The sequence below is a fragment of the Vitis vinifera genome, chromosome 6, assembly GCF_030704535.1.
Source record: "Vitis vinifera cultivar Pinot Noir 40024 chromosome 6, ASM3070453v1".
Taxonomy (NCBI): domain Eukaryota; kingdom Viridiplantae; phylum Streptophyta; class Magnoliopsida; order Vitales; family Vitaceae; genus Vitis; species Vitis vinifera.
In genome coordinates this window covers 5,976,470-6,003,996 of record NC_081810.1, presented here as the reverse complement: position 1 = coordinate 6,003,996, position 27,527 = coordinate 5,976,470, and the positions used below count along the sequence as shown (strand labels likewise).

The 27,527-nt window shown below is 36.0% G+C and overlaps 5 protein-coding genes across 5 annotated transcripts; 3 read left to right on the top strand and 2 right to left on the bottom strand.

The window, feature by feature from the left end:
* The first annotated feature begins 544 nt into the window (after positions 1–544).
* LOC100260462 (abscisic acid 8'-hydroxylase 2) lies at positions 545–4,952 on the top strand. The gene is made up of 8 exons (XM_010652700.3): positions 545–1,023; positions 1,243–1,561; positions 1,664–1,813; positions 2,078–2,326; positions 2,659–2,748; positions 2,850–3,035; positions 3,439–3,557; positions 4,431–4,952. The coding sequence occupies exons 1-8, from the start codon at positions 776–778 to the stop codon at positions 4,534–4,536; spliced, it is 1,467 nt and encodes a 488-aa protein (XP_010651002.1). The 5' UTR covers positions 545–775; the 3' UTR covers positions 4,537–4,952.
* A 4,637-nt stretch (positions 4,953–9,589) lies between these two features.
* Positions 9,590–11,145, bottom strand: LOC100255385 (uncharacterized). Its single transcript, XM_002280697.4, has one exon. It carries the CDS (start codon positions 11,002–11,004, stop codon positions 9,814–9,816), a length of 1,191 nt encoding a protein of 396 aa, XP_002280733.1. The 5' UTR covers positions 11,005–11,145; the 3' UTR covers positions 9,590–9,813.
* A 1,487-nt stretch (positions 11,146–12,632) lies between these two features.
* On the top strand, positions 12,633–19,830 carry LOC100250187 (ATP-dependent zinc metalloprotease FTSH 10, mitochondrial). Its single transcript, XM_002283237.4, has 8 exons — positions 12,633–12,926; positions 13,028–13,277; positions 13,374–13,445; positions 15,112–15,245; positions 16,900–17,376; positions 17,567–18,334; positions 18,660–18,887; positions 19,101–19,830. Exons 1-8 carry the CDS (start codon positions 12,876–12,878, stop codon positions 19,581–19,583), a joined length of 2,463 nt encoding a protein of 820 aa, XP_002283273.1. The 5' UTR covers positions 12,633–12,875; the 3' UTR covers positions 19,584–19,830.
* Positions 19,831–21,317: 1,487 nt separating this feature from the next.
* LOC100245055 (uncharacterized protein C24B11.05) lies at positions 21,318–24,325 on the top strand. Its single transcript, XM_002283261.5, has 9 exons — positions 21,318–21,577; positions 22,514–22,591; positions 22,738–22,803; positions 22,897–22,994; positions 23,090–23,127; positions 23,230–23,317; positions 23,414–23,713; positions 23,876–23,941; positions 24,041–24,325. Exons 2-9 carry the CDS (start codon positions 22,531–22,533, stop codon positions 24,194–24,196), a joined length of 873 nt encoding a protein of 290 aa, XP_002283297.1. The 5' UTR covers positions 21,318–21,577; positions 22,514–22,530; the 3' UTR covers positions 24,197–24,325.
* Positions 24,326–24,875: 550 nt separating this feature from the next.
* LOC100250217 (uncharacterized) lies at positions 24,876–26,183 on the bottom strand. The gene is made up of 3 exons (XM_059737468.1): positions 25,665–26,183; positions 25,356–25,570; positions 24,876–25,251 (listed from the first exon to the last, which is right to left on the bottom strand). The coding sequence occupies exons 1-3, from the start codon at positions 25,942–25,944 to the stop codon at positions 25,159–25,161; spliced, it is 588 nt and encodes a 195-aa protein (XP_059593451.1). The 5' UTR covers positions 25,945–26,183; the 3' UTR covers positions 24,876–25,158.
* Between the last annotated feature and the right edge of the window lie 1,344 nt (positions 26,184–27,527).

Genomic DNA, 27,527 nt, shown 5'->3' with positions numbered 1-27,527 from the left:
TAGAAAATAAAAATAAAAATAAAACTAAAAATGATAAAAACAGACCTCGGAAAACAAGGCGGGGGGCGTGGGCCACACATGGTGCTGAAAAGGGAGAGTCACGTTGGCAGGTAGTCGCCCCCAATGCTTACACCTGTGAGGTGCAATTCCCGTTGGCGAGCAGTAGCGCGCATATATACTGTAGCCACTGGTCACGTGTTGATGGATAGGGTATGGTGAAGTTGTGGGCTGGTGCGGGTCGGGCCAAAACGTGTTGGGTTGACGAGGAGTTTGAGGGAATCACGGGGCAGGGTCTGTCTTTCTCTTTCACATATAATTCCAGTTTCCAAATTAACCCACACGCTGTAGAGTAGAGCGTGGTGGTCATACCCACACTGTGTTACATGGTAGAAATGGTAAGAAACACATAAAATAGTCATGCATGTAGTAGAGAGCACGCACCACGTTAGGGGAGTGAGGAGTGAACACCTGGTTCGCATACAACACAGACGAAAGGAGCGTGTCCAATGTGTATACAAGGGAAGATTAAAGAGTAATGGTGGAAGAGTGAGGTGGCCGTGGGGGATTACGGGGTTAGGGTTAAACCACTCACACTGAAGCAAGCTCATGACGTCTGTCTCAAGCTCGAAATCCCAACCCACACCTTCTCCCCCATCTCTCTCTCTATATATATATAAACACAAACACACTCCACCATTTCGCCTTCACCAGTCATCACAAGTCCCTACTCTTTCTAACAAGTCTCTGCCAACTCTCTCTTATTCTGTCTGCAACCATGCACTACTTCTTCTTCTCTCCTTTGTCGGCTTCTTTTCTTTTCTTTCTTCTTCTTCTTCTCCTTCTTCTTCTGGGAACAGCTGTTGTATTCTTTTCTCTGTTGCCCTTTCGGTTTCTCCAATGGCGCCATCACCAACACAAACGTCTGCCACTGCCACCTGGTTCAATGGGCTGGCCTTATATCGGGGAGACGCTCAAGCTCTATACTGAGAACCCAAATTCCTTTTTCTCCAACAGGCAAAAACGGTACACAAGCAAAGCAACAGAAACGCTTGGAGTTTCTTATCTCTTCACTGATCTTTTTTTTTTTTTTTCCTGTTTTTTTATGTTATTATTATTATTTCTTAAGGATAAATAGATGCAAACTCATGTGTAAATAGCAAGCTTCAGCTCTTTTTTTTTTTCTTCTTCTTCTTTTGTTGAAAAGTACTTCTATCAGATTTTTGAATGTCTATTGGATTGCAGACATGGAGATGTTTTCAAGACCAGCATACTGGGATGTCCTTGTGTGATGGTTTCAAGCCCGGAAGCTATTAAGGTTGTGCTAGTGACTCGAGCTCATCTCTTTAAGCCAACCTATCCATCAAGCAAAGAGAGAATGATAGGGCCAGAGGCTATCTTCTTTCATGAAGGGCCCTATCATTCAAGGCTCAAGAAATTGGTCCAGGCCTCTTTTCTCCCCTCTGCAATTAGAGGATCGGTCTCAGCGATAGAGCAGATTGTTCTCAAATTTCTTCCTACCTGGAACAACGGTGTCGTTAACACTCTGCAAGAGATGAAAAAAGTACAATAATAATAATAATAATTTATGAATTATATTGTCTTTTTCTCGCATATATTTATCTCTGGACCAGAAGAATTTTAACAAGCCCTATCCGTCTCTCAGTATACTTTTGATGTGGCCATCCTTTCGGCATTCGGGCACAAACTCGACTTAGAGATGGAGGGAATCAAACATCTGTATCGGAGTCTTGAGAAGGGCTATAATTCCATGCCTATAAATCTTCCAGGAACTCCCTTCCGCAGAGCCATGAAGGTAAGAAGGCCCCCAGTTTCTAGAATTGTCAAACACTCGAGCAACATCTTTTTCTGTGAGTTTGGCTAGGTCCTTAATCAGTCCCACATTGCTTTGAAGTTTAAACAAATATTTCTCAAGCCTTTTGTCTCAAAGCGTGTGCAAAATCAATAAATATTATTGTTGAGTGAGAAACAGACCAATTTAGTTTTGATAAAGTCGGTTTCCTTTTTTGCTTTCCATCTTTTGATGTATAATGACGCGTTTTTACGTTGCTTTACGCAGGCGAGGCAGCTTCTCAACGAGACTTTCAGGAGATTGATAGCAAAGAGAAGGGGAAGTAGTAAACAAGGAGGTGGATTGCTGGGAATTCTTCTGGGAGCTAAGGACCAGCATCTGAATCACCTGAGCGATTCTCAAATTGCTGATAACATCATCGGAGTCATCTTTGCTGCTCATGATACCACTGCAAGTGTTCTCACATGGCTTCTCAAGTACCTACATGATAATAGAGATCTCCTCGAAGCCGTTACCGTAATTTCCCCCCCTTCCTGTTGATTCATTCCTCCATTTTCACTAATTTATTCATGGACTTGGAAACATCATGGGTATATTTTGTCTGTAATCCGAGAAAATGTTTTCCAGCTTCTGTTTGCTGTGATATTTTTGAGGTTTCTTGGTTGAGGATTTTTGCTCATTTTTTATTTTCAACTACCTATTCCCAATCATTGTTTTAAAATTTAAGTAATATGTGAGAAAAAGATAGAGTCGGTAGGATATATTTGGAAAAAAAAAGAAAGAAGATGATGAAAACTTCTGTTCAGTATTTTATGTATTCGTTGGGAATCAATCAGACTATATTGCAGAGGGAACAAGAAGGCATTAAAGCCAGCATATCAGAAGCAAATCGAGGCCTTACGTGGGATGATACTCGGCGCATGCCGCTGACCGGCCGGGTACATGTGTTATCATTGAAAAAAATATGTATATTTTTATACATTTATATGATTTATAAAGCTGCAGAGTGAATTAAAGTGATGAAAATGAATTGGGACAGGTGATTCAGGAGACTTTAAGAACGGCAAGCATTCTCTCCTTCACATTCAGAGAAGCAGTCGAAGACGTAGAATTTGAAGGGTACTACATCCCCAAAGGCTGGAAGGTTCTTCCACTATTCAGAAGCATCCATTACTGTGCTGATTTCTTCCCTCAACCCGAAAAGTTTGACCCTTCGAGATTCGAGGTGAATGACCCTTCTACCACACTAACCCATAAATTAAACTGAGGGGGAAAAAAAAGGAAGAAGAAAGAAAAATCGTAATGCCATTTTTCTGAGCAAGATTCGAAGAACATTGTGATTCTATCTTGCCTTTTGGCAGCTCAAAAAACATAAGGTTATCAATGACTAGAATATTATCTACTGTAGAGTCACTTTCAAATTTCATATATAAACCTTTTGTATGTGTCAATGGATCTGAACTTGAAATCTTTCAAGTATCAGATCACGTGAGCCGCTTTTGTAGGGTTGCAGAGTCTTTTGTTTGTGGGGATATATAGCTTAAAAGAAAAAAAGGGTTTTAATCTTAGATGATGTTATAAGTATGCGTGATTTTTTTTATATTTTATTTTTTTGTGTGATGGTACAGGTGCCACCAAAACCCAACACGTTCTTGCCATTTGGGAATGGCGTGCATGCCTGTCCAGGCAGTGAGCTAGCCAAGCTTGAGATGTTCGTCCTCCTCCACCACCTCACCACCTCCTACAGGTCCTTTCTACCTTTCGTTTCCTCTCACCACTATCATATTTTTAGTTTAATATAAACTTTTATTAAAATTAAAGAAATATGTGTCTCAAGGAGGAAGCTTTTCGCTTTTGTTTAAAGGTAAAAGCAAAAGGTCATCCCAATAGATATTTAGTGAGGGAGAAGCAATGGGTATGGTTCACCCGCACACCTGGGCCAAGGTGCAGCTTTCAGTCCGGCCAGGGGTCCCATGTTGTTCCCTAGGCTGTGGAAGTGGTCCACGTCTCCGCCCTGTCTCGGTCTAGGGTTTTTTAATTGGGCTGGATAAGTGGGTACCATTCTACCATAGCAGAATAGAATTGTCAACCTACTGACATCCCTATACGTGGCCTTCATGCAACCCCATTATTCCAACATTATTCTTCCAACTTTTCCACGATTCATCCGTGCACAAAGGAGTGAAGGAGAGTCATTAGACAATCTGTCAAAAAAGCGCTTTTGGGATAAAATTAAGGTTACGTTTTGGTTAATTACACTCAATTTTGAAATTTCATCTAATATTTTGTTTTTTTTTTAAATTATTTTTATCTATTATTTTCACTTACCATTTATTTCATTTAAATAAAAAAAAAAAAACATTCCATGAAATTTCAAATCAACAAAAACGAGAATCAAATGTATGTAGCCAAATCCCAAGAGAAGACGAGCGAAAATGACTCAAGGTAAAATTAACCTGTATGAACAATGGGAAAGGGAGAGGTTGGATGACATGATAAGATGCTTTTGCTCCAAACCACTCTTTGCTCTGCACATTTTAGGCCACACTATTCCTGACTTGTCCTCATTACAATATTCACGTGTTCTCAAAATATTTAATGAATGATAATTTGTGCTCAGGTGGAAGGTGGTGGGAGGTGAAGATGGCATACAATACGTCCCATTTCCGGTGCCCCAGCGCGGCCTGCCAATAGAGGTGACCCCAAGAAAAGCAAACGCAGAATAATCAAAGAGCTTTTGCGGATCTCCGCGACTCATAGAAGGGTTTTGCTGAGGTTAGAAGCAATGCAACCCATCTTACTTTTCCCTTTTTACACTTTAGTTGTAGAGTAGTTGTGAGGGATCCTTGCATGGCAAGCTTTTAGAATGTTATGTTGTAGTCAAATACTAAGAAAGAGTAGATGTTTAAATTTATTTGCATGTGAGAAGAGGTTAGTCGATGAAGTAGTTGTGCTTATTACTGGATCTCAGTTGATTCTTGGGCGCACTCATATGTAAGGAATGAAGAGTGCTCTCTATGGTTACACGTTGAGCAAAGTCCCAGCACAATTTAGACCAGAGGTTCAAACAATAAGGGTTTGTCTTTTGTGTATGGAGCTGCTAAGGTTTAATGTATTTTTTTCTTAGCCTTTTCTACCTAAAGCAAGGGTGAATCATCACTGCAAGGTTAGCCACACAACAATAACAGAGATATGAGATGTGGAGAAGATGATATTTGGACAGATAATCATGAATTTTGTCCGGAAAATCTGTGTTATTAGCTGAGAAAGAATGGTAGAAGTTAATGTCACAACATTCTCAAATATATGCATGTTAGTTGTATTTGAATAACTACAATTGTTATCACAGCTACCATTGTTATCACAAGCTCAGTAGATCACACCAAGAAAAATTCATGGCATCAATCTCTCTGCGAATCAGTTCTATCTAAAGATAGATTATATATAAATTCGTAAATACACATCACTTACAAAGAAATGTCAGGGCAATGTGGGGCTGCACAGGACTCATCTTGAACAAATAACCCCATTCTTGAGAGCAAATTTGTTCCTTTGATAATTCATAGGAAGGCATCCTCATTTAACAATTTTGGAAATGGCAACAGGAAAGCTTTGAGCAACATATACAACACAAGAATGGTACTTAAAGACATCCAAGCTTAAATATCACCCCAATATTGAGAATGTATGCGAAACAAATTTGCAAATGACAACATGTAAGTTTCGAGTAAGAGAATGACACAACACATTCTAGAGTACACATGGGGAAAGATAAATGAGAAACACAGAAGAAAGAAAATCCCAGCCTACACATAGGAGAAAGATATCATAAAAGAAAGAAGAGAAAATATTATAGAATACATTAGATTATTCTCTGGATATTATAGTCGTTTTGCATATGGTTGAACAATTATAGGAATGTTCTAGAGATGTCAAGAACCCCCAAGGCTCTGGATTGTTATTTGGGTGCTTAATACATGGGAAAAATGGGTAACTAGAACAACCAGATTTTCAATTCCTTTAGAACGATACAACATTTATTAGTAAACAAAGTTTTAAAATTGTACAGCTTTCTTAGATGCTGAAAGGTACTAATTCTTTATCTCCAATAAGCTATAGTTATTGATTTAGTACTATCTACAAAAAATGAGTAAATAAACAACATTTCACCACAAATTTTTCTTATAATCAGCTAATACACATCAGAAACATATGCGTACATGGCATTAAAAAAAAAAAAAATCTTTCTCATGGTACTTGGTGAATGGATTGAATTGCAAATATAAAATAGAATAGTTAATAAACAATACCATACCTAGAAAGGTTCCAATTACTATACCAACCACACCACCATTGACTTATATTTTCCTTGTTATTCAAAACAGAATCAAATAAAAATCAAATAACAGTACAACAAATATAATCACCTAATAGGCAAGTCATCTAAATTATTTTTAAAAGAGCCACTAAAGATATATTTAATGAAGTTTCTTCAATTCATTAAGATGGAAGCCTACCAACTAACAACTATAGAAAGGCTTGTGTTTTATTAGAGGAAAAAATGCAAAGTTGAAGTCTCCATATACATCACACTAAAAGAGTTCATTCTTAAGAAGGCCAGAACCCAATGTGGGCTCCATTAATTGTTTGTGGCTATTGCTTTGTTTCAGAATTAGCCATTCTCCTCATTAAGTACAAAGCAATAGACACGTCAAAAAAACAGATACTCAAGAATCAAAGAAATGTAAGTCCAAACAATTTACTGATGGCCAAATAAATTCTACAGAAGTTGACAAAGCAACAAATGATAAGAACAAAATAAAATAAAACAAAAACAAAAAACAGAAAGCAGGTTGTAATGGAAATTATAGTTGTTTCAATGACATAATATTGCCATTTTCCACAACAACCAAATGAAACAGCCATGACACAAAGTTTAGTAATTAATATTTTATTATATTGAACAACTATTTAGCAAACACTTGGCATAAATCCAGATTGTCAGTTTCTAAATTAAGTCTTCTATGAAATTCTTCACCTTTAAATCCTTCACTTTTTAAATTATATCAAACAACTATTTAGCAAACGCTTAGCATAAATTAAGCCATCTGATAACATGCACATTCACTTTGATATCCTTCCTTGTGACATGACATACCAACATTTTAAACCATTAAGGAATGACTGGTTTTACAATTATCTTGTAAAATTTTCTCTAGCACTTTGAGATGTATTTCATCAAGGCCACTTCGAAAGGTATTTTTATAGTAAAACACTAAAGAAAGAACTAGTTTATGTGGTTGCTTCTCTATTTTAAGTTTACAATATTCATTTAGAACTGTGCAGAAAGAGTGCTATGAGAGAACTCTGAAATGCTGCTAATAAAAAACCTTCCATAAGGAGAAGGGAAAATCTGTATTTAACAGAATCCACCTTTTTATCTCCTGAGTGATGTTAAAACAACACTGACATAGTATTGAGTGCTTGGTGATGTAGTTGCTTGTTGTATAGGACAAAAACTGGCAGGAAACCAGAACACCTAAGTTCCTAACAAAGAAAGAAAAATTGACACCAAATTGTTGCTTATTAACATAGATCCTTTCCCTATGCCATATCATTTACCTACAGCTCAACAAAAACTATTTTTGGTAACCTGAACCCCACAAGACTTTCCGTAGGCTATAGGTATAAGAGGTAAAATGGAATTATTTTAAAACAACAAGATGAAGTATGAATGTTATTATCAAGGCCTCATCTGTCAACACAAACATTTGATGGAACTATGAATATTTGGGGAGTTGAAATGGCTAAGTCTAAGCGTTCTTTTATAACCTAGAGAAAATTTGATCTCGGCAGCTAATAAATGACAAACTCCCAATTTAAATTTAAAATAAGAAATTCTCTCTTTGTTTTTTAGAGCAAATACAAAAATTTTGGTTTCCTAGAGGGTTTGCATTTATATCATATAGTCTTTAATCTTTCCGAACATACAACAGCAACACTGAAATATTTTTTTTTGATTGGAAACAGCAACACTGAAATATCAATCTCACAAGAACAAGCAAGGACAATATTCTTCTTCAAAGAATTGTATTCAGTTGTTATTCTGACTCTCTGTTATTCTAGGTTAGATTCAAGAAAGTGTCTACACACTCGGTTGTTATTCTAGAGTATACTAATTGAGTCTGTTACTCTAGAGCATATGAACTGAGTGTGTTATTCCAGAGCAAAATTGACTGTATTATTCTAGATTATGGGAAAATGGGTATGCACTCAGTTGTTCTTCTAGAGAATAAAAATTAAGAGTGTGTTCTTTTACCATATAAGAAAGAATGTGTAAGTGTGTGTTATTCTAGAGTATAAGAAACTGGTCGTGCCTTCAATTATTATTCAATAGCACAATAATTGAGTGTGTTATTCAATGCAGAGTACAATAAAATGTGACAGCGAAAGTAATACGATTGTTAATATCACAACAATTGTTTCCCATTATGAACACTACATTAAATAGACCAGTTTTATATTGATGGCCATTCTCTGTTTTTGATTCTTACGGTTTGTATTGGGCAAATTACCAAAATGTTTAGCAATTAGATATTAAGAAAAGAATGAACTTTAGACATATTTGGCACATTTTTTTTTTCTTTTGATCAACAGAATGATCCAAATAAATGAGAAGGCACATAAGCAGATTAGACAATATCCTTAGCAAATCATTTGAATATTTAAACTTATGTCTATTTAGTCCATTTGAATATCCTCAGCAAATCATTAGAAAATGTGGGTGTGAAAAATTAATGGACATTTTTTGTTTTTTACTTATCAAAAAAAAAAAAAATTAAGTCCATTAATTTTTCACACACACATTTTCTATAATTTCTATTTCAAGGCAGATGAATCTTGGTTAGATGTCTAGAAAGCTTTCCTTCATGGGGATCTCAAAAAAGATGCTGAGGCATTGCGATGTTTTTTTTTTTCCAATTCAATTTTTCCCCTTCGCCAAATCTAATTTTTCCAAACTTAGATATGCTAGACCATGATGATCAGAAGCTATAATTCAATATATTGATTTTGATCATGGAGTTACATTTTACAAACTCATATCAATCTTTTTGACTCTCATTCTGTTTTTGTCCCACTAGCAGGTGACACTTTTTTATTTATTTTTTATTTTTTATAGGTAAAACAAAGAGTATATATGAAAAGGAAATGCCAAAACAGCGTCCCAAAGTATATAGGAAGTATACATTGGCTGCCAAAAGGCTCAACCAAGTGGAGAGGGCACTAGCAGGAAACACTTGTCATTAACTAGCAAGCCAAGCTGGGGTAGAGCTTGCCTCAGGTCACTCAATGTACCCATGTGCTTGTTGAAGAAAAGTTGACATCTAGAACTAAACCATATGGGGAAATTGTAGCTTTTGGCTGAAGCTTACCTCTTCAAACATTTTCAGAATGCATAAACAAGTCTTCATACTGGAGTTGCAGAGGCTTTAGTGAATTATTTTAAGAGGAATATGAAATCAAGGCCAAGGGCTCAATAAGAACTCCCAACTAGCACAAGAAAGATAATAGATCAAAAACCAGTTTGCTTTTGCAAATGTCTTAAGACCAACCTCACCTCCTGTGCTTGAGAGGGACCTATAGCTCCAAAAATCTGCTATTTCTACACGGAAAGGTAAGGAACTAAGGATTATTAACCAATTAGCATGAATCAAAGAAAGATCTATCCAACCAACATCATCACACCTTGGTAAACTCACTAAAATGAAAGCATAATAATGAATGAACAGACAAAAGCATCAATTAAGTTTTTATGGGTAAATTAAGAACTCTAAATCGATAGGAAAAGAGAATAAAGAAACATGAGAAACAATCATTAAAGGAAACTGCACACCTCTTCTATCTAATCTAACATGTCCTTTTCCTGGTTGCAAAGCTTCATTCTTTGAATCCCAGAAATTGATTGCAACATGTAAAAAAGCAACTGCATATTCTCACACTGCCTAATAAACAAAAGGGATGAACTTGTACTTAACTTTATTTGCATACTCCATATACTTCTCCCCAAAGGTCTCCACCATCGAGGCCTCCTCCAATTTTACTTTCTGCTCATAATACATCAAGCAAACAGCGATGACAAACAGGGAGCTGATGGGTGCCCGGAGTGCAAGACAGTAACTCACAAACAGAAGCATTGTAGATGCATATATTGGATGACGGACCCATCGGTAAGGCCCAAACTGCACAACTGCAGTAGGCACCACCACTTTTTCTGAGTACTTTGCAAGATATAATGTTGAGTGGTACTGCATAAACAGAGTTACCATTATCAATGCCCACACCCACAAATTGTTCCAACCACCTGGAATGAGGTGCAACTCTGGCCCTTCATATGCTGCCAGCCAATGCCCAACCATAACTCCAATGCAGAACAAGAGGCGATGCCAATTGGGTGGGCTCACATCCCATTTGGGATCATGCGGCCGAAGGAAGTAGTCCCCATAGAGGCGCTTCCTAACACTTACATTGAAAAAAAAGAAATAATGATACACAAAAAAGAACACAAAAGGCCATCCTTCAAGGAAGCCATTGAAATGGGCAGGTGGGACAAGGGTGAGCCAAGTAAAAACTGAAGTAACAATAGCAATTTGTTCAAACACATTAGCTTCACCGCACAAATGCCTGCGAAGGCAATACAAGCCATAAACTGCAACCCCAACAGCCAAAAACCATGGCCAGAACAACCAAGTCCAGCTGAAGTACATCCAAAAGAAAGGGTTCAACAGCAAATTCACAGTCCGTTTAGTGGCTGCAATGGACACGCATAATATCCCAGACCATTTACATATATCAATTGGGGTCAATTGAGAAAGGGTGGCTTTCAATGAATCAAATGAGAGGTTTTTGAGGGGTTTTAAAAATGGGTTATGAGATTCTGAGCTGGTAGAGTTGGAATAGGAGCATTTGGGTGGACACAACAAATGGGTTCTCCTTATTTCTGGCGATGATGACAATGGGCACGCACGGAAAAAGCATTTTGAAGGGGGTTTGATGGTTTTGAGGTTCGAATTGTTGACATGTAGCTGGACTTGTAAGTGTTTGTTAAAAGGTCTGATAGAGGGCTTGAAGGTGTTTGCAACAGAAAACCCAAATGGATTTATTCTCGAGTTGAGGAACACCGACGTGGCCTCCATTGTAGTGCAAGGTAAAGCGAAATGACGGCCTGCAAAGAACCGATGTCGATCAGAGATTACTAAGAGAAAGGGAGATGAAGAACTGAAGAGCCTTTTCTACGTGTCCGTGTGCCGTATTATCTATGACTGTTCTCAGGGACGAGTTTGGATCCTTTGTGTATTTTATTGGGTTGGGCCTGGTCCATGTTTTTGACATCTAGTATCACTTGAGCCTAGAAGCGAATAGTAAAACAAGCAAAAATAGAAAAAATATATAATTTTTTTATTTAATAACTTTTGACATCTAGTATCACTTGAGCCTAGAAGCGAATAGTAAAACAAGCAAAAATAGAAAAAATATATAATTTTTTTATTTAATAACCTTAAATAATAGGAAAATGAATGGTTGCTGTTTTAGAAAATTGTTCTGAAAAACAGTTTTTTAGAACAGTTTTTTGTGTTTTTAGAAAAAAAAAAAAATTATGTTTGAAAACTGAATTCTGGAAAATAGTTTTTGTTCTAAAAAAAACATGTTTGGTTTAGTCAATAATTTTTTTTTAGGGTAAGTATTACAGAAAACATGTTTGAAAATTATTTTTTAAAATTAATAAAGTGTTTTCTTCCGTTAACTTGATATTATAAATATATAAATAATTTTTATATGTACAATTCATTTAAATAAAAAAATATTTAATTTTAAAATTTTTACACCAATTATAATTTTCTTAAACAAATGATAATTTTGTTACCATGTGTAAGTACATTAATTTCAATAATTTAAGAAAGAATAAAAGGTTTGCGAGTGAGGGTATGGTGGTTGGATGGAGTTCACATTTATGGAAACATAAAAATAAAGAAGAGAAAATACAAAAAATAATTTATTATTTGAATAGTAAAAAAACAATAAAAATATCTTTTTTGATAACACAGAAAACAAAACAAAAAAACAAAAAAAACACACCCTTTTCTCCAAATAAGTTTTTTGTGTTTTTTATTTTTAATAATGAAAACATTTATTGAAAACATGAACAAACATGCTCTAAAACACTATTTGGAAAGTGTTTTTTAAAAAAAGTTATAAAAAATAGTTTTTAAAAACAATTTTTAAAAATCGTTATTTGATATTTTATAAAACAAAATTTTATTAAAGAATTTGAAATGTTTTAAAACTGTTTTAAATATATTTTTAAAATAATTTTTATATTTAGAGCTTCCTTTTTAATCATTATAAATATTTTTATAATTATTTTTTTAAAATAGCTTTAAAGAAAATGAAAACAACCAAAGAATGTTACATGAAAACATTATTTTTTGTCTTAAAAAATAAAAAATAAAAAATAAAAAATAATTTCCTATCTAAAAAATTTTGCTAGACTATAAAATATTTTATTTGCTAATTATGAAGATAGGATAAAATTTAAATATAATAAAATTTATTTTAAAACTTATATATTTTAAAATTATTTTTTATTATTTGGTTACCATATTTTTATAAATATTTTTAAAAATAAAATATGATGTTTATAAAATTTGTAACGGCATGAACAGTCGTATAATATTTTTAAATAAAAGCTAATTTCTTGGAATTCTTTCATAATAATTTATTGGATTTTATTAATACTAATTTGAAATTAAAAATTGTTTAAAATCATGGGCATGGGCTACTGCCGTGTTGCCCAAACAACTGAAAAAGAGAAACACCCACAAAGCAAAAATATCAGGCAAACAGTCCCTAGTATTTGTCTATCTTCATTCGAACTTGGAACCCTAAATAGAAAGAAAAAACATTTCTCTCAAATGACGAATCTGTGAACCAATCGTATAAGATTTGCTTCCTTGGATCCATTTGAAGAAATCCCAGTACTCTATTTCTGCTTCAGATTCGTCAAATAATGATCTTGTCGAGGCTTGGCCGTTCTCTGTCACGATCCTCTACTGCAAAAGTATATAAGTTTTCCGCTTCTTTTTGTTTATTTGAGTTGATTGTTTTGCGTATTTTTATTTATTTATTTATTTATTGATTTCTTTTTTTTTCGTTTTGCAGCCACGGAACGTGTTATCTGGTGGTAATGTTGGAAGATCGGCGTTTTTGAACGAAGCCCTTTCCAGGGCACCGCATTACAGTACCGACCTGGGTCAACTGGATGGTGGGTTAGGGTTTTTGAGGGGATATTTAACTTCCATTGGAGCGAGCAGAGGGTTCGTCGGGAAGTCGTATTTATCTGATTTGAATTTTGTTCTTGCGAACCCGAGAATCCGAAGGTTTTTATCGAGTGAAGCCCCTAAGAAGAAGAGTAAGAAGTTCATTGGCCTTTGTTTTAATCTTGTTGACATGCTGATTATTTGAATGTTTGATAATGTCTGATACATGGTTTGCAATTCAATTGCAGATTATGAGAATTTTTATCCAAAAAATAAGAAGGAAACCCCAAAAGGGGAAGAGCAGAAGTCAGAGTCGAAAGGTGAATTTCTCATTTAATGGCGTAATCCTTATGTTCTCTTTTTCTTTTTGCCATTTTGTTAGGGAAGAAATAGGTCCTTGGGGGAAAAGGTCGCAAGAAATTGGGTATATATTTACAATTGTCAAGTGTATCTGGAACAATACTTTGTAGGAACTCAGGATTTATATTTGGGCTGTTATTTTGTTTTTTTAAACACAATAACAACAATGATAACAATGAAGTCTTAAATCCCACCTGTTGGCATAAGCTACATGAATTTTTGTGCTTAAAAAGAAAAAAAAAAGAAACAATGAGACATCTCCTCTCTTTGTTCCCTCTGCATCAACTCAAGTGCCTTTTTGTCTTCCTCTTCTCCCTTGAGCACATTCAACTTTATTTGAATCGCATCATTGTTAGCAATCAATGGACACCCCTTTACCTATTGAATAAGCCCGTGCTTGTATTGGCTCACCATATCTTTTATGCTCTATGCCAGCTACCTTGTACAGCTCCTCCTCTACCTTGCCTTGCATTTGAAAGATAGAACTTCAGTATGACACTTAGGACACACCACTATATTTTTATTTGAATTTTTCTTGAGGGTGTTTATTTTCAATTGCCCTATAAGAACAGATAGAAGTTTGTGGTAGAGACAGCAGATGTGCCATAAGGCATTATATGATCTGTCTACTGGATGTTCATTGTTTCATGTTGGGGCTTGTGGCTGTTATAGTTTCTCCTTTATGCAAGATGTATGCTTGTTAAGGTTTATAGGTAGTTTTGTCTCAATTATTTCCACATTAATGAACTAAATGGAAGTTTTTTTAACTTTGTATGAAAATGCCTAGTCAGATAGCCTGATAATAGTGTGCTGTTCTGTAGAATTGAGGGTTTGGTTGGGTTGGGCTAGGAAGATTTGTTTGGTGTTGCAACCTTTGTGCTAGGTTGCCAAAAGAGAATAGTTGTGATTCATGTGAGAAATTCGTTATCATATTTGAGGATGACTATTGAAGAACAGAATACTGAAAAGAGGTGATTGCTTGTTTAAAAAATCCAATACAGTTATTCTGTTTTAGACATTTAATCTATGAGGTCATTTTTTCACTAAAAATTCTCTCTTTATTAATGAGAAAATTAAATTGGGCTGTAAACAATTGTGGTGGAGGTGCACTGTTTAAAAGTTTTAAACTTATAGCAGACAGATGAATCTGTCATTCACTACAGAAAAATATACACGAGAAGACAAGAAGAAGGCAGACCAAGAAATGGACAAGCACCACTTGTACTGGACTGGAGAAATGAAGCTACCATCCATCACTGAACATTATATAAGAGAAGAACAGAAATTATGTGATGATTACAATACTATGGGCATGCATAACTTAAAATAAAGGAGTGAAATTAAACAAGCTAAGTTCTAGAAAGTAAAGAGACTTGTAAAACTTGGATATTGGCCGAGTATCTATTGTGTCGTTACTTAAAGAACATCAAATATGCTACTATGATTCCTTTTAGATAAGTAGGATGCCATGCTGCATCTGTTCTTGGTTTTTCAAATTTTCATGCATATAACATGTTGCACTTTTTTTCTTTCTTTTAATTCTTTTATGTTGTTTTATTTATTCTATATGGAATATAGCATCTAGAATTTTTTGTGTGCTCTAATTACTTCCCCCCCTAATTTCAGAGGATTCAAACACAGATGATCATGGAAATTTTCAGGAAACTTTCATGAAGCAGCTTCAAAATGTCCTAACTCCTTTGTTGGTGATTGGACTGTTTCTTTCATCCTTCTCTTTTGGTCCACGTGAACAGAAGCAGGTAAACATCATTTAGATTATGTTTTAAGGACCTGAGTTAGTTATTTATTATGCTATATTCTGGAATTATAGTTATTTTATTGATTACAGTGGCATGGTGTGTGTTCCCTGATTTCTATTTTCCCCCTATCAGTTCTGCAAAATTGTATACTAAAATGTTGAATCACATATTTAAGGTTTTATTTTTTACTGACTTCATATAGTTCCTAAATTTCTTTTTTATTTTTCTAATTCATCTTGCAAAAAGTTTGGAAAATCTTTTTTTTTTTTTCTTTTATAAGTAAATTTTTGTCCCCATTAGGACTTGAACCTGAAACCTCCCACAAATCCTCCCCAAATCAATATCTTTTTAAAGTTCCCCTTTGTGTGGTGTAAATGTGAACTTGATTGGCCTAATGATTGGAGGTACTGTCACCCATAAAAAAAGGGGGAAAAATATTGATGCAGCATCTGTCTGAATTTGAGTGCATTTTCTCCCAATTATTTACTGAAATCATTAGGATATAACCATATTAAATGGAACTTCCTAGGAGTAGCAGATCTCTTTTACACTGCAGATTGGCCTTAACACACTGATGGAAAACTTTGACCCTCTTTACCATTATGCTGCATGTAATATAGCAAAACATGGATATTGAATTTCCTAGGAGTAGCAGATCTCTTATGCACTGCCTATTGGCCTTAACATTCTGATGGTAAACCTTGACCCTTGACCCTCTTTATCATTACCTTGTATGTAATTTATAGCAAAACATGGATACAACATTTTTGTTTTCTCCACCTTTTTATTTGCAATGGTCCCACTTATTGAGTTCTAATTAAGACATTGTAAACTCTCCAGGGCCTTCACAGGACCACAACTTCTCAATTGAAAAATGATGCATACTTGAAACAGTAAAACATGTTAGTTGCTTAAAAGAATCTGTGCTATAATGCTGCACCCTTGCCTTAAAAAAATGACAGAAGAAATGTGTAACATAACTTCCTAATGACAAAAGAAGTACAGCTTAACTTATTGTTGTGAGTTTCTTCTATGCTTTATTTTTACCAAATTTCTGTGCCTAGAGTTATATCTCTTCTTGTGGTTTGGTGCTTCTTTCACTTAAACTGTGTTTGCAAAATATAGTTCTGAGAAATTTTTTCATGAAAGAATTTATATTGGGGATCCATTTAGTTATGTCTCTTCATTAGAGAACAAAACCAAAGCTCTTTACAAATGAAACTTGTTTTATTTTATTTGGCAAAAACTTTCCAGAAAATATATTCTTTTCATGTGGGTTATTAAATTGCTACTGGGAACTCTATTTATCGGTAATTTAAATAACAACTTATTATGTAAATGTATGTAATCTGAAGCTTCAGTAGGCAAAGTGGTAGCCTATCCTCAAATGTGCTAAGTTGTTTCTCTGCATCTTCTCATGGAATTTTCTTATGATAGTCTGGTAGCTTTGTTCCTCTTTTTGCCTCTACTTTAATAATTTTTTGGGTGATTGCATGGTTCTGAGGCACTTGAACTCAAAGGTTGACTTTTACTTTTCACATGATAGCATAATTCATATGTTGATGACTTGTGCCTGCCAGTCATTTCATTTTTTCCAATTTGCCTGTCTACATATGATTTAGCTTTTTAATGTTGGTTTCTGAATATGTTGCAGATTAGTTTCCAAGAGTTTAAAAACAAGCTTCTGGAACCAGGTTTGGTGGACCACATAGTTGTTTCTAATAAATCAGTTGCAAAGGTGTATGTAAGGGGCTCACCACTCAATCAAGCAAGTGATGATGTTGTCCAAGGGCCAATTAATGGAAGCCCTGCAAGAGGAAATGCTCAGTATAAATTCTTTTTCAATATTGGTAGTGTCGAATCTTTTGAGGAAAAGTTGGAGGAAGCTCAAGAAGTATTAGGGATCGACCCTCACAATTATGTTCCTGTTACATATGTCTCTGAAATGGTCTGGTACCAAGAATTGATGAGATTTGCACCCACACTTGCGCTTTTGGGGGCCCTCTGGTACATGGGGCGGCGGATGCAAAGTGGATTAGGTGTTGGTGGTACGGGTGGAAGGGGCGGTCGTGGAATATTCAACATAGGAAAAGCCCATATTATGAAAGTGGATAAGAATGCTAAGAATAAGGTTAGCTAACTGTTTCTTTTGTCAAAGGTGGTTTGTCTTTAGTTTGCAGCATCCAATATTTTTACAGTATACAATAATTATTATATCCTCCTTGCTCACCTATGGTTATAATCATTCGATTTTCTCTCTCTGACTATTATTATTATTATCATTATTATTGTTTGTTTATCTATTTTTGGACCTAGTACAGGTCTTTTTCAAAGATGTTGCTGGATGTGATGAAGCAAAGCAAGAAATCATGGAATTTGTTCACTTCCTCAAGAATCCTAAAAAATATGAAGAGTTGGGAGCAAAAATTCCAAAAGGTGCTCTTTTGGTGGGCCCTCCAGGCACAGGGAAGACCCTTCTAGCAAAAGCAACTGCAGGAGAATCTGCCGTGCCTTTCTTATCCATATCTGGTTCAGATTTTATGGAGATGTTTGTTGGTGTTGGACCATCCAGGGTGAGAAACTTGTTTCAGGAAGCAAGGCAGTGTGCACCTAGTATAATATTTATTGATGAGATTGATGCAATTGGTCGAGCAAGAGGACGTGGAGGCTTCTCAGGTTCCAATGATGAGCGTGAAAGTACTCTTAATCAGTTGCTTGTAGAGATGGATGGATTTGGAACCACTGCTGGAGTAGTTGTGCTTGCCGGCACTAATCGACCTGATATTTTAGACAAAGCTCTGTTGAGGCCTGGTAGATTTGATCGCCAAATTACTATTGATAAACCTGATATTAAAGGACGTGATCAGATATTTAAGATCTACCTGAAAAAGATCAAACTTGATCGCGAGCCATCATATTACTCTCAAAGGCTTGCGGCCCTCACTCCTGGATTTGCAGGAGCAGACATTGCAAATGTTTGTAATGAAGCTGCTTTAATCGCTGCAAGGAATGAAGGAACACAGGTCACAATGGATCATTTTGAGGCAGCTATAGATAGGATAATTGGTGGTCTGGAGAAGAAGAATAAGGTAACTCATTTTTGACTTATTGCATTTGTTATATGATTCTTCGTCTAATGTTAAGATGTTTTTGTCATGAACATATATTTTTTTTAATGCTAATTACTTCATCAAAATAGTATGCGTATTGAGTTTTACCAGTCGTCACTGAGAAATGATGTCCTCCAAGCTTCCCATTGTGTAGAAAAATGGCATATGGGGTACTCTTATTCATCTTCCTCCAGTGGTTAATGTTTTGGGTGGCATAAAATTCTTCATCTCACACTCACATATTTCCTTTTTTAATTTTTAAAACCATCATAGGAAAATTTTCACATCCATGTCTGTTAAGCAGGTGATAAGCCAGCTGGAAAGACGGACTGTTGCTTACCATGAATCAGGTCATGCTGTTGCTGGTTGGTTCTTGGAACATGCGGAACCCTTGTTGAAAGTGACTATTGTTCCTCGTGGTACAGCAGCACTTGGTTTTGCCCAGTATGTTCCTAATGAAAACCTTCTCATGACCAAGGAGCAGCTTTTCGACATGACATGTATGACCCTTGGTGGTCGAGCAGCTGAACAGGTAGCTAATATTTCTTTAGTCTTTTCATATTGTTGGGTAGGATTAATGTTAAAAATGCACAAAGAAGCTATCTGATGTTTGTAACTCCTGAAATCAGCCTTGCATATTGTAGTATATTTGCTTACAATATTAGAAAAGAAAAGACGAACCTCTAGTGTTTTGTTTCAGTGTTTCCGCCGTGATGATGACAGGGTTCATTTCCTATGGATGCAGGTTTTGATTGGTAGAATATCGACAGGAGCCCAAAATGATCTGGAGAAGGTAACAAAGATGACATATGCTCAGGTCGCAGTCTATGGTTTTAGTGACAAGGTGGGCCTCCTCTCTTTCCCTCAACGGGAAGATGGATTCGAGATGACCAAGCCCTACAGCAGCAAGACTGGGGCAATCATTGACACGGAAGTGCGAGAATGGGTTGGTAAGGCTTATGAACGCACTCTTCAGCTGATAGAGGAGCACAAAGAACAAGTAGCTCAGATTGCTGAGCTGTTACTTGAAAAGGAAGTTCTTCACCAAGATGACTTGACCAGAGTTTTGGGAGAGAGACCATTCAAATCACTTGAACCCTCAAACTATGACAGATTTAAGCAAGGGTTTGAAGAGGAAAATGATAAGAGTGCGATAACCCAAGACAGCAGCAGAACTGAGCCAGAGAATGGTGCACCACCTCTGGAACCAGAGGTCGTCCCCGCATGATAACTTTGGACATTCTTTGTGCTTGTACATGAATAAATTAAGCTGTTTACATGAATTATAATTTTGTACAACTGTCATTTCTGATTATAGCAGCATTATCTCTTTGGAGAACTCTCTCCAAATTTTCTTCAAGGAGACCAGGTTATGGCTGTTTCAGAAGATATCCTTGTAGATTGAAGTGTAGCATGGTGGTGAAATGTTTTTAGTTAAGCCATCAATAAGTAAACTTGTTGATTCTCCTTGGTAATCTTTGCTTTCATGTTTGTATAATCATGCTGTTGGACCATTTGGTACGTGATGATCATGCATACTAAATTATTTTTTAAAACATGTTTTTAATTCCATTTTATGACACCATTAGGGCCCATGATAAAGCTTCTATAGCCTACATAGGTATGCAACTTTCCTGTACTACCGGTTTCTCAGGCCTTGTTTTGAATTCTGATCATTGTCTTTTATGACAACAGTCAATATTATGAAATTATGGAAGGCAATTGATCTAATTTGATTAGCGTTTTTTTCCTTTACATTTGTGATGGGTTTTTTGACCTTTTAAATTGAATTGATGAACAAAGTGCTCGTTTGGATATACTTTCATGTTTTTTATTTTCATATGAACTATACTAATTTTATATCATATAAAAGTTATTTTTTGTGGGGGTTGGTAAACCAATTTAATAATTTAATTTAAATTATTAAATAAATTAAATATATTTGATAAAATAATTTAATAATATGACTTCAAATTAAAAATAATTTTAAATAATAAATAAAAATAATTAACTTTATTTTTAAATTAATATATTTATGAAAAACCCTTAATAAATCTTGAAAAACACACCAATATTATATATTTCTTTTGAAAACCACAATTGACATAATCATGAAAAAACTCGATATAATCATAAATCTTATAAAATGTGCCAATATTTCAAGTTCTATCTTTTATGGCACGAAGAAGCCACTCTTGGCATGATTATAGCCATGAAAAAAAGAAAACTGGAATATCATCACAATCACAAGTTCCATATTGAATGATTAGGAGAATCATGATCATATAATTATAAATGGGAAGAGAGGTGGATTCATCTAGAAAAAATTATCACGTGGGCACTGCCCTAATGTCAAAGAAAATGATGACGAAAAAAAATATATATATATTGTGTCCATGCCTTTGCCATCTGTGTGTTTAATAATTATGAACCAACTGCTCATCTGCTTTCTATCTAATAATAATGCCCGTCTCTTTCAATGCCCCCAATTATTGTACCCCGTACACCGTCACGTTTCATTTTTTTTTTTTTTTTCCTTAAATTAAACAACCGAGATCTAATCGAAAATTCCCAATATCTTATCTGCATCACATATTCTAAAATGTGAAAATAATTTTAAAGATGGGTTTTCAGGCACATCATGAGAGAATCAGATGTGGAATAGACGAAGAAAATTTGAAGTCAAGGGCTTAAACTTTGACAGCATCTTCGGATTTTAATATTCGGGTTGAGGTCAATCCCATTTTCTAGAACAATTTATGTACCAACTCCGCGTAACGCTTTAAAATATAGGTCACATGTTACGAATTTTGGTTTGTTTTTAAGGTATTAATACTAATCACGTGATTATGAAGTTTAATTACTGTAAAAATTTAAGAGATTCTGTTGACATGGACACGTGTCGAGAATTGTGGAATTGAAGCCAGACTTGAGGGACGCGGCAAAATCAAAGTATCAAAGTACATGCGGGTGGCGTGTCGCGATATGAGGGGGCCATGAGAAAAGAAGGTCGGGTTTTCAGCGGAAAGGAAAAGTAAGGGGCGTCTCGGGTGACTTTTCCTTGGCTTGCCATCCACGGACCACGCCTTCGAACGGCTTTACCTATTTAAACCCCCTCACCCTGCTCCCATTTCAACACATCTCTCTGTTTCTTTACGCTTTGAGTTTGAGTTTGATTTTGATTTCTCTCTTTCTCGGCGATTTTGGGCTTGGTGCTGTTAGGTAATGTTCTCGTTTCTTGTTTCTGTTTGGTTTCTGAGAAAATGTGAGAGAGGGGAAGGAATGGCGTTTTGAAGTGTCACTGGATTTAGAAAAATGCTACTGTTTCCGGATTTTTTTTATGAAGCTAGATGTTTTTTCCGATGAGAAATGATGGAAATGGAAGAGATCAAAATTTTCGGTCTTGGATTTTTCATTGTTTAGGGCACGGGGAGTGAACACAGGGCTTGGTAAGGACGAATATGACTATTAGGGCTTTTTAGTTGAAAGCAGAAACAAAAGAATCCCAAAGTTAGAAATGTGCGTTTGTGTCGGTGTTTTTTTTATTTTCATAGCAGCCAAACAGAGGGCTGAAGTGCCTATTTTCAGTAACATTGCTTGAATTCTGTGAGATTTCTTAGAATGAGATTTTTTTTTCCTTTTTAAGTAATATGATGCTTTGGGTGTTTGAGATTTTGGGATTAGATTTATGTGATCTGATTTTTAATGTTGAAATTAAAAGTGTATATTGATTAAATAGGGAATGATTATTTGTGAGCATGGCGTTGAAATCTGAATCTCTTCAGATTTTGTATTGGGTCCTTCGTTATTGAGGTGTAAGGAGTTTCAACTTCCTTTGGGAGCATGGTGTTTGGTTGAGTGAAATTGAAGAATCAAAATGAGATTTTGAAAGTTTTATTTCTTTTTTGCATTGCTACTTCAAGTTCACTAAATCACACCTTTGGCGAAAAGTTTCCTTCTATCTCTAGACTTACATGTTCCAGAACAATCATTGATGTAATGCATTTCTCATCAACTTGAAGATGCCAAGTTTATGTTTAATAATTCTTTCTAATATTTCTAATCCATTTCTGCATGATACAAGGATTTGGGCTATATAAGATTTGAGCTTGTTATTGATATGCTTATGTTAATGCTCTGCCCAAATTTTTTATTCAGAAACCTCAAAAGTTGAAATGGATCATGAAGACTGCTACCAGTATGATCAGACATCAAAATATGACTGTCTTCTATTTGGTAAGTTTTTATGATGAAATTCTTTTTTCCTTTAAGAACTGACTACATTATTTAGAACATTTTTTAATTGGATCTTAAGAACTCCCTATATTAGTTGGAGTGTTTTTTGGAGACGATTATTAGAACTAATTGTATTTAAATTTCAGATATAGATGATACCCTTTATCCCCTGAGCTCTGGGTTGTCAGCACAAATCACAAAAAATATTCAAGGTAAGGCGAACATGATTTCTTGATTCCTGATTTTCATGGAAATTGTTAATTTCTCTTACTGATCATAAACCTTCTATCAATACCCTTATCTAGAGTATATGCTTCAAAAGCTTGGCATTGAGGAAGATAAAGTTCCTGAAATGTGTGCTTTACTCTACAAGCATTATGGGACGACAATGGCTGGTCTCAGGGTATGCTTTACTCTACAAGCATCTGTCCTTCTGTTTGATATCTTTTTAAATTACTAATGAGAGCATGTTAAATTATCATGGTTTCTGTTTTCCAGGCAATCGGCTATAATTTTGACTATGATGACTTCCATAGGTACTAATTCACAACACCAACACCCCCTGCGCCGCCCCCGGCCCCCCCTTTCTGTCCTTTTGCATTTTTATGTAAAAATTACGACACTTCCCTGTTTTGCAGTTTTGTTCACGGGAGATTACCCTACGAGTTGCTAAAACCCGACCCTGTTCTGAGAAGTCTTCTACTTAGCTTGCCTATTCGAAAAGTGGTAAGTTGCTTCTATTTCCAATACATAGACTATATGATATAAATGTTTTTAGCCCTTTTTTCTTGTGGTGACCTTGGTTTGGTGCTTGTGAAATAGGTTTTCACAAATGCGGATAAGGGTCATGCAGCTAGAGTGCTTAATAGGCTTGGTTTGGAGGACTGCTTTGAAGGGGTTATATGCTTTGAGACTCTGAATCCCATCAACAAAAGCAGCGTTTCTGAGGCTGAGCATGGCTCTGAGCTTGGAGGCTCCGGAACTGGCTCTGCTGGAATCTGTGACATTAATCATCTTCTTAGTGTTGGTTCAGTACTTCCAAGGACCCCAATTGTTTGCAAACCATTTACAGATGCATTTGAAGAAGCTTCCAAGATAGCCAAAATCGATCCTCGAAAAACAGTAAGATAACCATTATGGGCTTATTGCTTTCATGTTATGCCTGTTGGACCTTTCTAACTATTATACGTAGCCTCATGCAGAATACCATTTCCATTTATTTTATTTCTATGCTTTTCCTCGACGATCCATTTCTTTTAACAACTTAAATTCTTGGTTTTCCAGTTGTTCTTTGACGACAGCTTTCGCAACCTGCAAGGTGGGAAAAGTGTCGGCCTCCACACTGTGCTGGTAAGTTGTTGATGAAGACTGAAATAGTTCCATGACATTTTTCATAGATGGTATGAGAATGTTATCCTCACTAATTTTTTACAAAAAAAATGGATGTAGGTTGGCTCTTCCCACAAAACAAAAGGTGCGGATTATGCACTGGAGAGCATCCACAACATCAGGGAAGCATTACCAGAGCTCTGGGAAGCCAATGAAAAGTCAGAAAATGTCATGCATGCTGGAGAGATTGCAATTGAGACACCTGTTAGAGCCTAGTTTATAAGTGTTTGTGATGAACAATGAAATATTTGGTATGTATGTCACCCACGTCACTGTATTATTTGTGTGGTGGCTATGTTGTTTCTCCATTACAATTATCAATGAAATCAAAGGCTCTTTCTTGAATTTTGTTCATCTAGCTGTCACCTCTGCTATTTACTTGCAAATATGAAACTCACAGGAAGTCCTGTGAAGCATAACGTGGACACAGGAAATCCATGAAAACGGTCACGGAGAGAAAGTTACAATCCAAGGGACGGTTGATAGGATCATTAAATTTCTATTGAAGGTCTAACTACTCACAGCTGTCTGTTCTATTTTGTGGGCCCTGAAGGCCCATGTTTCTGTTGGTCTAAATTTTATCTTGAATAGGCTGGGTTCGTTACCACCTGGGCTTAACTGCGACTGGAACAAAGATCTATTTTGGGCCCCGGCCTACCATTACCACCTGGCTCTAAAACTAAACCAAGGGGAACATATCACTCTGTTTGAAATTTATCATGTTCCACTCTTGAGAACAAACTAGTGTGAAGTTAAGAAGAATATCATACTGCATTCAAGCAGAGCTCTTTGCAGATTTACACAAAACTAGGGGCAATCTGTGCTATCTTTGAACAAACAAATCAGTAATAATAAGTTGATTTTGTATGAGAAGAAATTGCTAATAATTCAAGTGTGAAAAAGAAAAATGAAAAACTCCATTAAAACGAGCTTAGGAATGTTGAAAGCTCAGAGGGCACAAGAAGACATGATACGTAAGTCCTATCCGTGGAACTTGCATTTAGTTTACTGCATGATGCAGTATGCTCAATGTGGGTATCAAGCCCTGCCTCCTGCTCATGCTAATTTCAAATTTTGGGTAAATGGTAACATATGGTGAACAAAAAGAATGAATAGAGGTAGAGAATATTGGATTATGTTCTCCCTTAGCCAATTGAAAAAAAGTATAACCTTCATGATCAGTCTTGCAGTGTATACTTCTTCCCAGTGAATGCTTGGAACTTTGGTTTTTCCACTTCCTGAGGGTGCTTTTGACTGGCCACTGGGGCAGCCTACATCACCAAAGCCAATGCATAAATTGTTAGTTCCTAATTATAAGGTAATATATTACCAGTTATAGGGCTCTTGCGCCACACGATCAGGAAAAGAGGCATACTTCTGATGTTTCCTTTGAGCCAAACACAACCTTTCTAGACCGCTGAAATGTAGTAGAGCTGGATGACGTGGGACCATTGGTTCCATCAGTGTCTTCTGGTTGCTGGGGCATGGGAGAGGAAGAAACTACTGCCACTGATTCTGATATAGGCTTCCCATCCAACCGTCTTGCTGAACCAGTGAATGGCTTGAATTTAATTAGTTTTGTGGCAAGCTCTGTATCAATTGAAACATTGTAGATTTGCAATCATGTCAGTAGAAATCTTCAAATCCCTCAAAGAAACCAAGGAAAAAAAAAGAGGAGAAAAACCTTCTGACTGTGTCTCACTTGACTCTCTAGATTCTGTCTTGCTAGAGAGGTTAGATGGTTTTGGTTCGTCGGCTTCTTCATAATCAAGAGGAGGAGCAAAGTCCACCTCACAGTCTGTGTCAATAATACATACCGCAGCAGAGGGTTTGGTGTCTACTATATCAATGTAAAACTTCTTATTGCTATAATCAATCACTATGGTGTCACCAGTAGTTAAACAAGAGAAGCTCCTCAATTTAGTCTCCAACCAGCAAGTAACATGAAGAAGTAAAAGAAACATAAAAAGAAAAACATCAAGCTGCTCTGACAATGGCGAAAGAAACTCCAAAACAGTTGACTCACATGGCTCTTGGGTTGGTGATGTCTAAGAAGTTCTTAGTATGGGGCTGCAGCTGCATGTATGTTCCAGCTGGTAGGCTCACATTCTTTACTTTCACAATGTCTCCCTCTTCTAAGAGCAAGTTTTCCATCATCTAAAGTTTGAGATAAAAAAGGAAAAAAAGAAAAAAAAAAAAAGATCATCACAATAGAACTAAAATCATAACATTCCACAAAGAGAAAAGGGGGAGAAAAGAACACGCATACCCAGGATGGTAAGTGCATTGTGCCCTCCTTTGCAGTGAATTCTAGCACCCCACAATGAGTAACTCGTCCAGAGGCAGGATTTTTGAGTTTGAATAACATTGGGAAACTAATTTCTAAATTTGCTGCAGGGGGATAATTATATCAATAATTTCATGCTAATGCATTGGCAGAGCAGGAAGAAAGGATCTACTAACTGAGGAGGTCAAGCGCCGAGGCAGGCATTATAACTGGAAGCAACAAGAAATCACAACTAAAATGAGTAACGTCGAAGATAAACATACAAGAAATGATCCAGGGATTTATTCAAGAATATAAACATACTTTTATCACCCATTTCGAGCTGTGGCTGCAAGAATTCCGCACAAAAAAAATAAAAAAAAATCGGTATTAATGCTGTATCGAAGTCGAAGTATTACATTAGAAACTGATTACAAACATCAATTACCGCAATAAGTAATGAACAAAAAACAGTTCAATCATTGAAATTCCCTTGTTTGGTGAAGTAAATTCAATTAACCAGAAAGAGTTCTCAAACCTTATTCAAAGAGGAGGCAGGTAAGCAATGATATATCTGCTTGAAGATTGGAAGATCATCATCATAGAAGTATCCGTAAGACTACAACCACCAAACCAAGCAATAATGTGAGTGAATACAAGTCCAGTTCGGGCTGAAATTCCAGCATTTATACAAATAGAAACCCAGAGCGTAAACCCTCCCACATCACAAACATGCAAAGAACTAAACCCTACTGCCTTTTTTCCATTACTAAATTTCTTCTCCATTAACAATTCGACATACAGAAGAAGAACAAACAAAGCCAGGGGTAACATACCATGATTACTGGTAGCCGGGTCAAGAAAATCTGAGAGATTTCCTCCACTAGAAGATCGCTAACAATCTGCACCCAAAAACCAAAATCAAGTAAACAGAAATAAGTGAGCGGATTCATATGAAAATTAAACCCAATTCTCATCAACATCAGAAGTTAGAACCAAAAGCAAAACTCCTGTTATAAAACAAAAGGGTTAAGGTAATAATTCATAACAAAGACCCATCATAATATACAATGGAGCCCCAAAGAAAAGAAAAGAACAAGAAAGAAAAACCAACGTAGCACATGCCCAAAAGAAGAGAGTTTTTAAGGTTTTGATCAAAGATTGATGAAACTTGGAAAAGGGCTGGCTGTGACCCTTTATAACGGAGAAGGGAGTTGAGTGTCTTGGTACTAGTATGAATGAGATTAAAACGCGGAATTTGAAGTGATTTTATTGGTTTGA

Coding starts and splice junctions, on each gene's coding strand:
- LOC100260462 (XM_010652700.3), top strand. CDS start 776: ATGCACTACTTCTTCTTCTCTCCTTTGTCGGCTTCTTTTCTTTTCTTT. Junction 1,024..1,242: donor TTCTCCAACAGGCAAAAACG/GTACACAAGCAA, acceptor ATTGGATTGCAG/ACATGGAGATGTTTTCAAGA. Junction 3,036..3,438: donor TTGACCCTTCGAGATTCGAG/GTGAATGACCCT, acceptor GTGATGGTACAG/GTGCCACCAAAACCCAACAC.
- LOC100255385 (XM_002280697.4), bottom strand. CDS start 11,004: ATGGAGGCCACGTCGGTGTTCCTCAACTCGAGAATAAATCCATTTGGG.
- LOC100250187 (XM_002283237.4), top strand. CDS start 12,876: ATGATCTTGTCGAGGCTTGGCCGTTCTCTGTCACGATCCTCTACTGCA. Junction 12,927..13,027: donor CACGATCCTCTACTGCAAAA/GTATATAAGTTT, acceptor TTCGTTTTGCAG/CCACGGAACGTGTTATCTGG. Junction 13,446..15,111: donor GCAGAAGTCAGAGTCGAAAG/GTGAATTTCTCA, acceptor CCCTAATTTCAG/AGGATTCAAACACAGATGAT.
- LOC100245055 (XM_002283261.5), top strand. CDS start 22,531: ATGGATCATGAAGACTGCTACCAGTATGATCAGACATCAAAATATGAC. Junction 22,592..22,737: donor ATATGACTGTCTTCTATTTG/GTAAGTTTTTAT, acceptor TTTAAATTTCAG/ATATAGATGATACCCTTTAT. Junction 23,128..23,229: donor GACTATGATGACTTCCATAG/GTACTAATTCAC, acceptor CCTGTTTTGCAG/TTTTGTTCACGGGAGATTAC.
- LOC100250217 (XM_059737468.1), bottom strand. CDS start 25,944: ATGTTTCTTTTACTTCTTCATGTTACTTGCTGGTTGGAGACTAAATTG. Junction 25,571..25,664: donor AAGTGAGACACAGTCAGAAG/GTTTTTCTCCTC, acceptor CAATTGATACAG/AGCTTGCCACAAAACTAATT. Junction 25,252..25,355: donor GCTCAAAGGAAACATCAGAA/GTATGCCTCTTT, acceptor TTGGTGATGTAG/GCTGCCCCAGTGGCCAGTCA.